Source organism: Pygocentrus nattereri, chromosome 6 (assembly GCF_015220715.1).
Source record: "Pygocentrus nattereri isolate fPygNat1 chromosome 6, fPygNat1.pri, whole genome shotgun sequence".
NCBI lineage: Eukaryota > Metazoa > Chordata > Actinopteri > Characiformes > Serrasalmidae > Pygocentrus > Pygocentrus nattereri.
The window spans coordinates 134,593-149,316 of NC_051216.1; the positions used below are offsets into that span (position 1 = coordinate 134,593).

The 14,724-nt window shown below is 39.4% G+C and overlaps 1 protein-coding gene across 1 annotated transcript; it reads right to left on the reverse strand.

Moving 5' to 3' along the window:
- Positions 1–12,136: 12,136 nt before the first annotated feature.
- On the reverse strand, positions 12,137–14,593 carry LOC108444151 (heat shock 70 kDa protein 12A-like). The gene is made up of 4 exons (XM_037539655.1): positions 14,298–14,593; positions 13,982–14,206; positions 13,695–13,869; positions 12,137–13,344 (listed from the first exon to the last, which is right to left on the reverse strand). The coding sequence occupies exons 1-4, from the start codon at positions 14,565–14,567 to the stop codon at positions 12,311–12,313; spliced, it is 1,704 nt and encodes a 567-aa protein (XP_037395552.1). The 5' UTR covers positions 14,568–14,593; the 3' UTR covers positions 12,137–12,310.
- Positions 14,594–14,724: the final 131 nt, after the last annotated feature.

A 14,724-nucleotide genomic window follows, 5' to 3' on the forward strand; every position in this document is an offset into this window, starting at 1 on the left:
TTGTTGCTCCACAGGTTGCAAATTGCACATGTGGCTGTGACCGTTCCAGTCCGTGAAGAAAAAAGTAAGTATTCCTCCTACCGCTCTGGAGAAAGGCTTCAGTGCAAAGTTCAACAGGAACAGGGGATTTCACAGACTAAATGATGTCCACTGCTTGCAAATCACTTGTTTAGGGTCAATATTCCAGGGTGGCTCGCCATCGAATGAAAACAGATCCAACTTTGACTCTGGCAAAAAACCTGACCTATAATAAGGCCATAAATCACTATTAAATTCAAGTTTCAAAGTGTCTCTAAACATGAACAGACTGTAACCGGCATGACTCACGAATAACTGCACTTATTTACAAAGTTATCTACACATTGTTTCTACACAGTAAATGAAGAAACTGCATCACTCGGCACTGAAAGGGTTAACTTCTGCCGCGTGCACCGTGACGTCGCCTCTCAGCCACGCGCAGCACAGGCTGTGTCTAAAACGTGCAAAAAACTTGCATGAACTCTGGAATTCGACAGATATCTCTTATATAACTTACTCTGGGTTCGCCGGTCTACTACCAAGTTATAAGAACACGTTCAAACACATTATACCGCTAGTATTTAGCGCATTGCATATAAGTAAATACTAACTTAGCTTAGCATAATCGCCTGTAGCATCGGCAATGCAGTACACTTACCAACGCGAAAATCCGTTTATGTCGGCAATTAGAACTCCTTGTTCGCCGGGGAAGTGCTTTTTTAGGTCCAACCACTGAGCAGTTTAAATAAACAAAAGACTCTTAATCCTAGCGCTGTTTTTATTGTTTTTATAACTTTTAGCTTATCTCTGTTCTCTTGCAGGGAAATCCACCGCCTTGGCTGCTGGCTGAACCCAAAAAGGGAGTTCGGCACCAAATCCAGCAGTATTTTACCCTCACATTAATGTAACTGGCCACCTTATTGGCTGGCTAGATCAGTGACATGAACTCTCTCTCCAATCAGTGAAATGGATACTTACGAACTAAATAAACCTATTTTTGTTTTTAATATTTGTGTCCATTTTATTTTATTCTTCTCAGCTCATTTCATATAGATTGAGCTTGGCTCAGGCTCAGAAATACTTGTACATTAAACTTTAACAGTTAAATATTAGTTTCTTCTCTTAGAATTAAGAACGAGTTATTTCGTGGTTCCAGTGTTCTGTAGCGAAATTCTTAATAATTAGACTGTCTTATTCAGAACTTTTGTGACCTGGGTTACATTTAGTAGGAGGAAGTTACATGACATCCAGCCTTTCACGTCTTTTACAGTCCTCTGTTTTCTTTAATCTGTATTTGTCAACAGGCTTGGCTGATCTGTACAGTTGAGTATCGTCTGCATAACAATGAAAGTTTACGCCATGGTTACTTATAACTGTGCCTAATGGTAACATGTATAATGTAAATAATAATGGTCCTAAAACAGAGCCCTGCGGAACTCCCAATCTCACTTTTGAATAATTGGAAAATAAATTGTTTACCCTAACGAACTGATAACGTTCTGATAGGTAAGATCTGACCCATGATAGGGCCGTCCCTGTAACTCCAACCATGTTTTCTAACCTTTCTAGGAGAATATTGTGGTCTACAGTATCGAAAGTCGCGCTAAGGTCAAGTAGCACTAAGAGAGATATGTAGCCTTGATCAGAGGCAAGAAGAAGATCATTGGTTATCTTAACTAGAGCATCTCAGTGCTGTGATGTGGTATGAATCCAGATTGGAATTTTTCATATATATGGTTCTGGTGTATATATGAACTAAGTTGTTGGGCCACAGCTTTTTCTAAGATCTTTGATATAAACGGTAAGTTAGAAACAGGCCTGTAATTAGACAAAACGGCGGCATCAAGATTTGGTTTCTTGATCAGAGGTTTGATAACTGCTAGTTTAAAAGCTTTGGGTACATGGCCCAGACTAAGGGATGAGTTTACTATAGTTGAAATGGGGTTCATTATGACTGGCAGTACTTCTTTGAGTAATTTTGATGAAATTGCATCGAATATGCAGGTTGTACAATTTGCAGAGGAGATAATCTTCCCTAGCTCCAGCTGTGGGAGTGGGTAAAAGGTTTCCAGGCTCTTTTCTACAGCTGTGTTTTGTTTTATATCAGCCAAGTCAGATGACGGCCAAGCTGGGTTTGAATTTGATACTGTGGGTTGAACTTGTTGTCTAATATTTTCAATTTTATTATTAAAGAAGTCCATAAAAACTTCACTGGTGAGAGTTGCTGGGATTTCTGGTTCATTACCTGCCTGATTTTGTGTGATTTGGGAAATCACATTAAACAGAACTCTAGGATTATACTTATTATTCTCGATCAGCGAGGCCAGATATGCTGAGCGAGCTTCAGTGAGAGCATTTCTATCCTCTATAAGGCCGTCCTTCCAGGCAGAGCGGAACACTTCCAGTTTGGTTTGACGCCATTTCCGCTCTAATTTCCGAGCTGTTTGTTTTAAGGTCCGGGTTTTATCGTTGTACCACGGGGCTTTTTCTGCCTTATTCTTTTTATTTTAAGTGGCGCCACATTTTCTAAAGTGGATCTGAAGGTATTTTCTAAATAATCGGTTAGTAAATCTAGTTCCATTGGGTCTGATGCAGTGGAGACTGGGGTTGAAAGCTCTGGGAGATTTTCTATAAATTGTAGGGCGGTAGAAGGTTTTATTGAGCGCTTTGTTGAATAATGAGGGGACGTATATATATTATGGCTAAGTCATAGCTCATATGAAATTAGGTAATGGTCAGAGATTGCTGTGGTTTGCGGTTGGATATTAAGCTTGTCTATGTTAAGACCTCGTGTCAAAACTAAATCTAACGTATGACTACAGTCGTGTGTAGGCCCTGCTGCATTTTGGGTAAAACCAACAGAGTCTAGGATTGAGGTAAATGCCCTTTTTAATGGGTCATCTACCTTCTCAAAGTGAATATTAAAATCTCCTACAATTATTACTTTATCATTACACACAGCCAGGTTTGCAGCGAAGTCACTAAATTCTTTTATAAATTCAGAGTCGCCCCCTGGTGGCCTGTAAATGTTAAATAATGAAAATGTCTTTTTTGTGACCGGATTTGTGACGTGAATAGAAAGAACCTCAAAGGAAGTAAAAGTGTCTTATTGTTTCTGACTAATATCGAGAGTATTTTGGTATATTATACATACTCCACCTCCCTTGCTTGATAATCTTGGCCTATGTGCATAATTATAGCCTACAGGCGTGGCTTCATTTAAAGCTCAATATTCATCTGGTCTAACCCCTTTCAGTGAGACAGAAAAAGTCAAATTTATGATCGCTTATAATTTCATTTATGACGACTGCTTAAGAGTTTAGTGATCTTATATTGAGTAGTCCGAGTTTTAGAACTAAGGTGTTAGTGCGATCATCAGAACATGGATATATGTTGATTAGGTTATTTAAATGGACTGATTGAGTTTTTCTATGATGAAAGTTAGTTTGAATTCGGGTCAAAGACACAGTCCCTATAAAGCTGATCTTGGGTGACGCCTCAAGGCGGATCGCAGACGGTTGGTTTAGCCTGTCTGTCTGCAGCCTGGTCCCAGCTTTGGACTGTCAGCAGCTGTTTACACTACTCTGCCGACTAACTAAAAGAATATGAGCTGTGCTGCACGAAAGGCAGCACCCTCCCGTGTGGAGTGGACACCATCCCTACCTATAAGACCAGGCTTGCCCTCAAAACATAATCAATTGTCTATAAAGCCCACTTGATTTTCGGAACACCACTTAGACATCCAGCAGTTTAACGCCGTAAGCCTGCTGTAGGCCTCAGCGCCGCGCCGCATTGGGATGGGGCCAGAGCAAATTACAGCATCGGACATCGTCTGGGCCTGTTAAATCACCTCTCTAATATTAGCCTTAGTTACCTCAGACTGCCACAGACGGACATCATTGGCCCCTACACGAATGACTATCCTCGAATATCTCTTATCAGCTAATCTAAGGTTGCCACTAATGTCCGGCGCTCTGGCTCCCGATAAGCATCTAACTGTAACCGCTGGCGCCCCTAAAGGAGTAGCTAACTTCACGTGTCGAACAATCGAGTCTCCTATGACCAGAGTGCTTTTAACAGGCTTCACATTGGGTGCTTCACTGAGCGGGGAAGCCTGTTTGACACGCGAATGGGAGGAGCATGGTGTTCCGGTGGGCTAGCTTTGGCCTCAGCATTAGCATTAGCCTTAGCTTTCCGGCTAGACCGCCGAGTCATCACCCATTCGCCCCGCTGTGAGGGCTCTAACGCCGGAGTCGAGGGGGTGCTAACTCTCCCTAGGGTACACGGAGCTGCTAACACTGCTTCTGGCTGCCTATCCCTTAATAATCCCCGGAATCGCACCTCTAGCTGGTCCACCTTCTCCACCAGAGAGCTAACTAGCTGGCACTTCGCTATCGCTAGAGGCGGAAAAGGGCATTAGGCTAAACAGGCCACACTATGCGCAGACGAAACAACCAGCAGAAGCCATGATATTTCAGCCACTTACCACTTTTGGTCGATTTAGGAGCTTAAAGCACAAAATGTTGCTGCAGTGACACGCTCTCGTTTGCTCACAGTGACGCGCTCCAATTGTCCAATTTAAAGCTTCACAAAAATCTTTTTGCTTGTGCCTGTAAGGCTGCAGACTTCTGTCTGAACTCGACTGTAGCCCTATAAATGTATGTTCACTCATTTGTTTTAATTAAATAATCATAATTAAGGTATAGGGTCAGGGTAGCAGGATTTTATTCAATGTCCAAATCAGTTAAAATTCTCAAATGTGTTTTAAACTCTACTTTTGAAATAATTTGGATCAATGCTCCAAATATATTTTCTAACATCCAACTAGTACATGTGCATTCCATTTCAAAATTCACAGTGGTTTTTATGGTTACCTTCTGCAAAGAATCTTATTAATTTGACCTGATTAAATGAAACAAAAGAATGCCATTTATAGAAATGATTGACTGTTGGTTACTAGTTTTGAAATATACATTCATTACTAAGTGTTTTACATTAATGTATGTACCCAAAAACTAAAATTGGCAAATAAACAATGCAGAAAAGACTTGCAAATGAATGTGCACCAAAAAAAACATTGCAGTCACAGTGCTATTTATTTATTTTATTTTTTTTAAAGAAAGTAGACAGACAAGTCCAGTTTAACTGTTGTGTAACCTGTGACTGTAATTGCTTTGATACATAGTTTCACTCTCAAAGAGAAGAAAGAAACTAATCCATGTTTCATCATTGGTTACACAAGATATGCATCACAGGTTAAATGTCTTATTAGGGGCATTGAAGTTTGGAAGGGTGCAAACTGGTCAGCTAGTCATATTTTATTTTTGTTTAAATGTGCATTAATGAGTACTGTATTAATCTTAAAAGGATAATTACTCAAATAAGAATCTAAAGGATATCTTGAATCAAAAAAAAAAAAAAAAAAAAAAAAAAAAAAAGGATATCTTGAATCAAAAAGTGCACTTATGTGTCTAATAGAGCTGATAGTTGTCTTTGAAAAGCTATAATCTAAGCAATATTAATAAATCAGCAATAATTTGTAGATGAAGATCCAAATGTGGTTTGAAGACATTCTAGGCCTTAAATAAGATAAGATAAGATAAGATAAGATAAGATAAGATAAGATAAGATAAGATAATCCTTTATTAGTCCCACAGCGGAGGAATTCACAAAATCTGAATGACAAAACTGTATCCCAATAAAATTCTATTTATACTTAACTGAAGAAGATAAAACTCTATATGAACCCATTAGTAACCAACAAATTCTGTCAAAGTTGGGTGGTAGCAACTGTAGCAAGTAAAAATGAATACTCTCAATCATTCTCAGTCATTGTTTTCAGATAAACATTATTAAATTACTGGGTCAATCAAAGCAGAACAATGATTTTAGTATCTAAAGCAGTTACAATCTCAAATTTATTTCCAACTCTCATCAAAAAATAGTCAAACTGATATGAACTGCTGAAATATAACATTTATATATTAATACTATTAGTTTGAAGTAAATTTATGCTGGTTAAAGCTAGTGTTTGGATATATTTAAATTACTAAGATTTTTCTTCATTAAATGTCCCTGAAGCCTAAATTTGGAGAGATACATAATGCAGAAAAGGCTTTTGTTTATGAATGTGCACCAAAGAAAACAGTATAGTCTCATGGTGTTTTTCTTTTTTAAAGAAAAGTAGACAAACAAGTTCAGCTTAATTTTTGTGAAACCTGTGACTGTCATTGCTTTGATACATAGTTTCACTCTTAAAGAGACAAAAGAAAATGAATGCATAAATTAGTTACACGAGATAGACATCACAACTTAAATGTCTTGTTGAATGAAAGGGTACAAACTGGTCGGGTACATGTTTATGTGTATTTTCACATGTCACTAAGATTAATGTGTACTAAAATTACTTCAAGAGGCACGCCTAAGCAGCTATGGAAAAATACACTGAATTGCACTGAATTAAATTCATGTAAATGTCCTACAACTACATAAATGCTTTCTCTTAAATTAAAAAAAAAAAAAGTTGATTTGTATGTTTAGGACAGCTGAATGCTGTTTAGGTTAAGCTGGTAAAGATAACTTTAAAACATTTTAATCAGGAAAAAAAATGTAGCTCCAAAACCAAATGTATTTAAAAGATAGTAACACACTGCCCCAGATTTTAAACCCAAACCTAAATGTAGCTCCATAAGACTTCTATCCAAAAAATTATATCTGCTCTCAACTGTGCATTCACAAAATTCTATCTGAAGCTGACTGTAGCTTCCAAAAAACCTGTCAGAACCTGAGCCTGAGAGTCCAAATTCTGTTAAACCTGACTGATACAAAAATATTTGATCTGTTTCCAGCTGTAACTGAGAAAATTCGGTCTGAATGCTAAGGTAAACCCACAAAATTCCAAGTTCACCCAAATGTAGCTCTGATTAAAATTTTGCCTGAACTAGACTATAGCCCCACAAAATTATTTCTGAACCAGACTGTAGCCTGAAAAAATCTGTTTGCATCCATGTGAAGCTGACAACATTCTCTCTGATTATTCTCTAAACATTATTGTTTTAAAATAAACATAAATTATAGGGTCAGACAAAGCAAACTGATTTCATCTGCTGAAATTAAACACAATAATGCTAGGCTGTAGTAATCCTAGACTGTTTTATAGTTTGTTTATTTGTTTGTTTAAAATTTTTGAATATATTTAAATTACAAAGTGTTTTTTTAATGTACCTGAAGCCTAAATTTGGCACATAAATTATGCAGAAAAGGACTTTTTACATGAATGTGTAATAAAATACATTACAGTCATGGTGTTACTTAAATGTTCTTTTTCAAAGGAAAGTAGACAGACAAGTTCAGTTTCATTGTTGTAAAACCTGTCACTATAATTTCTTTGATACATAGTTTCACTCTCAAAGAGAAAAAGAAACTAATCCATGTATTACTTACACAAGATACACATCACAAGTGTGGTGGAAATCTCTGGGTGACAAGTAATAATGAAAGTCTCTGGGTCTGGATCAAAAGTGAATAGCAAGTTTATTGGAGCGAGTCAGAAGCTCGTTCTGCCTTGCCAAGAAAAACATGTCACATATACACCATTCAGAGTCAGGTGAGTACCCCTCCCACACTGGTTGGAGCCGGTCTCATCTACACAAACAGTAGGAAGGAGCTATCAAGTTCTAATACATTCTGTTCTCTGCCCAAGGTCTTATCACAGTTCTGCACACAATGGAGAAGTTGTTGGGTGCCATCAGCCCAAGGTCTCCCTGTTAAGCTTTGTCAGGGTAGAAAATAACAAGCTTGCATATTTTGCAAGAGTTCGCAGAGGTTACAGTGGAAGAATACTGGCTGGTACTAAGCTCCTCATAGCAAGACAGAGAACGTATACAGTCACATATATACACTGATTATGAATCACCTTAATTTCCATTACACAAGTTAAATGACTTATTAGGGTTATTGAAGTTTGAAAGAGTGCAAACTGGTCGGCTATTCATATTTTAGTTGTTTATGTTCACATGTCACTTAATACTCAGCTCCTTATATGTACCTTATGAGTATATGATACTACCTCAAAAGGCAGGCCTAAGAAGCCATGTGTTTACAATATTGAATATCATATTTAATTATTTTCAATCAATCATAAAGGCTTTCTCATAAATCAAAATTGCATTTATGTGTCTACTGAAGGATGTCTTAGTGAAGCCATCTAACGATGGCAGACAGAAACAGATGCTCACAGACAAGACACCAATTAAGATCTTTAATAACAATAAGATGATCCAGAAGATTAAATTGATTGATTAACAGGTCATACACGGGAATCGATAAAAAGGCTAGTAGAGAACACTCAATATACTCATAGTGAGACAATACTTCATAACAACCTAAACTAAAGCTTATATACTAAACTAAAACAGGCAAGTAATGATGGATCAAATCAAATGGTGGTCAAGGAATGAGACCAGAGTGCCCTCTATCTCCAGTGGCTTCAAATCAAATCAAATAAAATCAAATCTTGGGTGGCTCTCCATCTGGCAATGCCTCATCCAAGGCCTCAGGGACCATTAGCTTCAAGAAGGAAACATGAAATAAGGGTGAGATATGGAACTGGGCAGGCAAATTGAGTCTGTAATTCCCATCATTGATTCTTTTAACTATCAGCACTTGTCAGCCTGCTCCTTGTCATGCCTCTTTATTACAATGTGTGTTCCTCCTCACTGCATCTTATCCAGCCATCCTCTGCTGGGATGCCAGAGGGAGTAACAGTCCAATTTACTTGTGGGGCCTGATATCCTAATACAAACTGGAAAGGAGTGAGCTAAATAAGGTATCTTGATCGATTGTTAATGGTATCCAGAGGTCAAATTGACATTTATACCTAAATATTCACAAAATTCAGACCAAACTTGTGAAGAATGTGTCTTTGTGAACAAGCGTTCACGGAATTGATTTGGGACATACAGTAGAACACTCCAGCCAAGGGCACTATTCTTCAAGTACTAGTTTGACTTCTAATGAGCGTGTCACTGCAAGCAACTGAGAACACATCACTGTGGCAACGTTTCTGATGTAAGTACCTAAATCAACCAAAAGCGCTAAGCACTTGCAATATCAAGGTTTCTGCTGCTTGTTTTGCCTGTTCAGATTGTGGCCTGTTTAGTTTAATCCCCTTTCCACCTCTAGTGATAATGACAGTGGCTGTTTGTGCTAAGTGCCAGCTAGTTAGCTCTCTGGTGGAGAAGGTGGACCAGCTAGAGGTGCATCCAGGGTTTATTAAGGGATAGATAGCAAGATTCAGTGTTAGCAGCTCTGGGTGCCTTAGGAAAAGTTAGCACCCCCTTGACTCTGGCGTTAGAGCCCTCACAGCGGGGTGAATGGGTGACGACTCAGTGGTCTAGCCGGAGAGCTAAGGCTAATGCTAAATCTGAGGCCAAAGCTAGCCCACCGGAACACCACGCTCCTCCGATTCGCGTGTCAAACAGGCTTCCCCGCTCAGTGAAGCACCCACTGTGAAGCGTGTTAAAACCACTCTGGTCATAGGAGACTCGATTGTTCGACACGTGAAGTTAGTTACTCCTTTAGGGGTGGCAGCGGTTACAGATAGATCTTTATTGGGAGCCAGAGTGCCGGACATTAGTGGCAACCTTACACTCTTAGCTGATAAGAGATATTCGAGGATAGTCATTCATGTAGGGGCCAATGATGTCCGTCTGCGGCAGTCTGAGGTAACTAAGGCTAATATTAGAGAAGTGATTAAACAATGCGACACTTTTACTTCCTTTGAGGTCCTTTCTATTCACGTTACAAATCTGGTCACAAAAAAGAAGGCGTTTTCATTATTTAACATTTACAGGCCACCAGGGGGCGACTCTGAATTTATAAAAGAATTTAGTGACTTTGCTGCAAACCTGGCTGTGTGTAACGATAAAGTAATAATTGTAGGAGATTTTAATATTCACTTTGAGAAGGTAGACGACCCATTAAAAAGGCATTTACCTCAATCCTAGACTTGGTTTTACCCAATCAATGTAACAGGGCCTACACACGACTGTAGTCATACGTTAGATTTAGTTTTGACACTAGGTCTTAACATAGACAAGCTTAATATCCTACCGAAAACCACAGCGATCTCCGACCATTACCTAGTTTCATATGAGCTACGTCTTAGCCATAATATATATATATATATATATATATATATATATACGTCCCCTCGTTATTCAACAAAGTGCTCAATAAAACCTTCTACCGCCCTACAATTTATAGAAAATCTCCCAGAGTTATCAACCCCAGTCTCCACTGCATCAGACCCAATGGAACTAGATTTACTAACCGATTATTTAGAAAATACCTTCAGATCCACTTTAGAAAATGTGGCCCCACTTAAAATAAAAAGAATAAGGCAGAAAAAGCCCCGTGGTACAACGATAAAACCCGGACCTTAAAACAAACTGTATTACTTAGTGCTACTTGACCTTAGCATGGCTTTCGATACAGTAGACCACAACATTCTCCTAGAAAGGTTAGAAAACATGGTTGGAATCACAGGGACGGCCCTATCATGGTTCAGATCTTACCTGTCAGAACGTTATCAGTTTGTCAGTGTAAACAATTTATCTTCCACTTATTCAAAAGTGAGATTTGGAGTTCCGCAGGGCTCTATATTAGGACCATTACTATTTACACTATACATGTTACCGTTAGGCACAGTCATAAGTAACCATGGCGTAAACTTTCATTGTTATGCAGACGATACTCAACTGTACATATCAGCTAAGCCTGATGACAAATACAGATTAAAGAAAATAGAGGACATGAAAAAAAAAGTGTAAAAGACGTGAAAGGCTGGATGTCACGTAACTTCCTCCTATTAAACAGTAACAAAACAGAGGTTCTCCTTCTGGGTCCAAAATTAGCAAGAAGTAAATTAGCAGATTTAATCTTAAATCTCGCCGACTTTCCAGCCACACCTGGATCAGCAGCAACAAATCTTGGCGTTATAATAGATTCAGATTTATCATTCGATCAACACACAGGCGGCATCACTAGGACAGCTTTTCTACATCTTCACAACATCGCCAAGATCAGAAATGCCCTGTCCCTGCGTGATGCAGAAACACTAGTACATGCTTTTATTACTTCTAGGCTAGACTACTGTAATGCGCTACTGTCAGGATGTACGAGCAGGAATTTAAACAAACTCCAACTAGTCCAAAACGCCACAGCCTGGGTCCTCACTAAAACTAGAACATCTGATCATATCAGTCCAGCGCTATCATCACTTCATTGGCTGCCTATTAAGTTCCTTATTGATTATAAAATCATTTTATTGACGTATAAAGCCCTACATGGTCTCGCTCCTGAGTACCTGCAAGACCTTGTTTCTCATTATGAGCCATCACGACCACTCAGATCACAGAGTGCTAGCTTATTAATAGTCCCCAGAATTCAGAAGGTTTCATCTGGGGGAAGAGCTTTTTCTGATAAAGCCCCCAAACTCTGGAATGATCTTCCAGAAACTGTTCGGGACTCAGACACAGTCTCGATCTTTAAGACTAGGCTGAAAACTCACTTGTTCAGTTTAGCTTTTGGTAGCTAATGTTCCCCCTTAGATAAAGGCAGCAGATCCAGGGGTCCATGGACACAGGGAATTATAGTAAACTGAGACGCTGGTGCTGTCGCCCCGCTGCTCGCACGCGGTCACTCAGGTTTGTGGACGGTGGATGCCAGACTGTCTCAGAGTGCTGCCGTGTCTGTGTGTCCTTCTGGTTCTCTCCTGTTAGTTAAGCTGTCATAGTCAGATCTGCCGGAGTCGTTAGCCACACTCTGGAAATGTTTACATTCCCTGTTTATGTACAAACAGACAGAATAAAACTAATTCCCTCTCCCTGCTTTCTTTCTGAGTATACAATCACCCATATGTCTGGCTGGACACTGAAGGACGACTGACTGCTGAGCTCTCCTGCTACCCACTTCAGACCAGCTGCCCACGCCCAGCTACCACCACCTGCCCTGGACTAGCTGCCCACCCTACATTGATGTTCTCATAGACTCCTAGTTATTCCTAATACCAATATTACTGCTATTAATATTAGTAGTATAATCATTTGTAGGTAGTTTGACCAGAGGAGGATGGGTCCCCCCTGGAGTTTTTTTCTCATGGAAATTGCTAGTTATTCAAGTAATTTCATGGAAATTTTCTCATGCTATGTTTCAATTTCTGGAAATAATTTGATATACATTAATATTACAAATTGTAAAACAAATGCTTCATATTTGTGGATCAAATTAATTACTTGGACATGAAGTCCATTTTGACTGAAGTGGTCTCACCAGAATCAACATCCGTGGCGGTTGCCTGCATCTCAGTGAAACCAAATTTGATTTCAAGGATTACTGAATGATTCCTGCCCTGTGAGATCTTTGGCATTGACACTGCTAAAGATCCAATCTTCATCATTCCCTCCTCATCTACAAACTCAGCGGTTTCCTTCTCAGTGCAGTAAAAACTGAAGAGCATTTCGTTTTGTTCTATCTCAAGTGCATTAAATATGTACTGTTCAGCTTCATCAAAAGGAACAGACTCATCCTTCTTCACTAGGCAGTGGAAGCAAACATCACAGTAATGAACTCCATCTTTACTGACATATTTGCTCTTGCCCTTGTGTTTGATCTTATCAAAAAAGTGCACGACTGCGATCCCATAAGTGAAAACACTGATCCGTGATTCCACCACATTTGGCATCATGCCAAACATAACAGCTCCGTTCACAACGGCCATTTGAGCATCCACAGGGCAGAGCACCTGACACTTAGACCCAAACTTCTCCTTGACAAACCTGTTCACGTAAGGACTCAGGGCAAAGCCTCCAACTAAGAAGATGTATCTGATGTTCAGTGTGGGCTTTTTCAATATTTCTTTCATCAGGCTTTCTATGCCCCTAACACTATCCTCATGCAGATCTTTCAGCTTTGCCCCTGACAGCAGTATTTGTCCACTTTCCCAGTCAACATCGTTGTCTCTGCTAAAGTAGGCTTCTATGTCATCTACTTTACTGGCTATCTGTTGTAAACTATATGGACACTGCACCAGCACCTCTCCATCATATCGTTTACAGATGGAAAAATCATACAACAACCGCTGAAGCTCACTGGGATGATTTTCCTCAAACTCATCAAACACATTTTCAGAGAAGATCTCTCTGATGAATGCTTTGAAGTTCTTGTCCACTGTCTGGCCACCCATGTTATTTCCTGATACCCTGTGCAGCTCCTTTAGACGACCCCCTTCCACCACCTCATGCACTGTGATGTCAATGGTTCCACCTAAAAGGGCAAAAACCAAGAGTCAAACCTGAAGGCAAAGGCAAGAGGCAAAACTACCTCATAGTAATAAGACTGACATTGGACACAGTGCAACCTACAAAACTTTGCTATAAGAAAGAGCATGAAGAATACTTTAGTTCATTTAGTTAAGGGATGTCCAGTCTTATCCAAAGAAGGCCAGTGTAAGTATTGTGATATAAATCGAGTCTGTTCTACAGTTTTTCATTAGGCTGAATGAATAACTGAGAGAGAATGAATGCACGTTTAGCAGATTCATTACAACAAATTAAATCTAGGTTTGTTGTGTAGTAAAAACTAAAAAAATATGAAACAATTTGGAATCTACAGACCTCCACAGTCCACCACCATGTACTGTGTTCCTGGAACTTGTTCTATTGTCTCTGCTTCTGTAAGATCTCCTTCCATAAAACCTTCCTTTGGGAGCTGTTTACACCACACAGATGCTGCTTCTGGTTCCAGAGCTACAATCAGTCTTTCAGGCTCAGATTCTGTCACCAAACCAGCCTAAACATAAACGTTTCACAAATTATTCTTCATAATCTGGAATAGTACTGGATACTATAGCCAAAATCCCAGTAATGTTAATATAAAGTATTACAGTATATCATCACATCACCTCTGTAGCTGCTTCTCTCATGAACTGTTTAGCTGCTGCACTCCAGATGGCTGGAACCGTCAAAACCCATGTAGCATCAGAGGCAGAGTACTTTACTCCTGATGTTTGCTTTCCAATCATATCCAGGGCGTGAACTTTCATGAATTTCAGGCTCTCAGAGAACACTTTCATAGCTCTCATTTTTTTCCTGTTTTTGGCAGTCATCATTGAGTCTCTGTGCAACACCTGAGAAATGAACATATAAACTGTGTGGATCAGCTCCTGCTCATTTAGTTATAAATATGACAAAAACATTACTTTTCTAAATAAACCCTACCTTGCCAAAAAGCTCCATTTTGAAGTTGTCGAAGAGGAAAAGCTCCTTTGCTTCATTTTTCCGTGTTTGTCTGGTGTACGTTATGACGGCGTCATAGCCAAACTTTAGAAAATTTTCATCTTCATCAAACAAAATGCAGGTAGGTGTTTTTGGAGTGTTCAGACCGTACTCTTCACCCCATTTAGGCTGCCGAACCTGTTTTGATTCTGAAAACTTGAAGCAGTAACCAGTAAATGCTGTGCCAAAATCAATAGCGATATAAACTTCCATTTCTCTAACAGCAGAGAAACGCTCCTGTCAGGATTGAGAGCAGTCAGTGGGGAAAAAGAAACAAGCTCACTATTATAAGAGCAGAGTTTACTTTCACTTCTCTCAGTCCAGCCCACAGCCAAACTGGGCGTTCCCTGGGTACAAAAGGACCAGAAGC

What these genes read in the sequence shown, in the direction of transcription:
- LOC108444151 (XM_037539655.1), bottom strand. Translation starts at nt 14,567, where the DNA reads ATGGAAGTTTATATCGCTATTGATTTTGGCACAGCATTTACTGGTTAC. An exon ending in AAATGGAGCTTTTTGGCAAG is followed by an intron (nt 14,207 to 14,297) that starts GTAGGGTTTATT and finishes TTCATTTCTCAG; the next exon opens with GTGTTGCACAGAGACTCAAT. An exon ending in CATGGTGGTGGACTGTGGAG is followed by an intron (nt 13,345 to 13,694) that starts GTCTGTAGATTC and finishes TTGCCCTTTTAG; the next exon opens with GTGGAACCATTGACATCACA.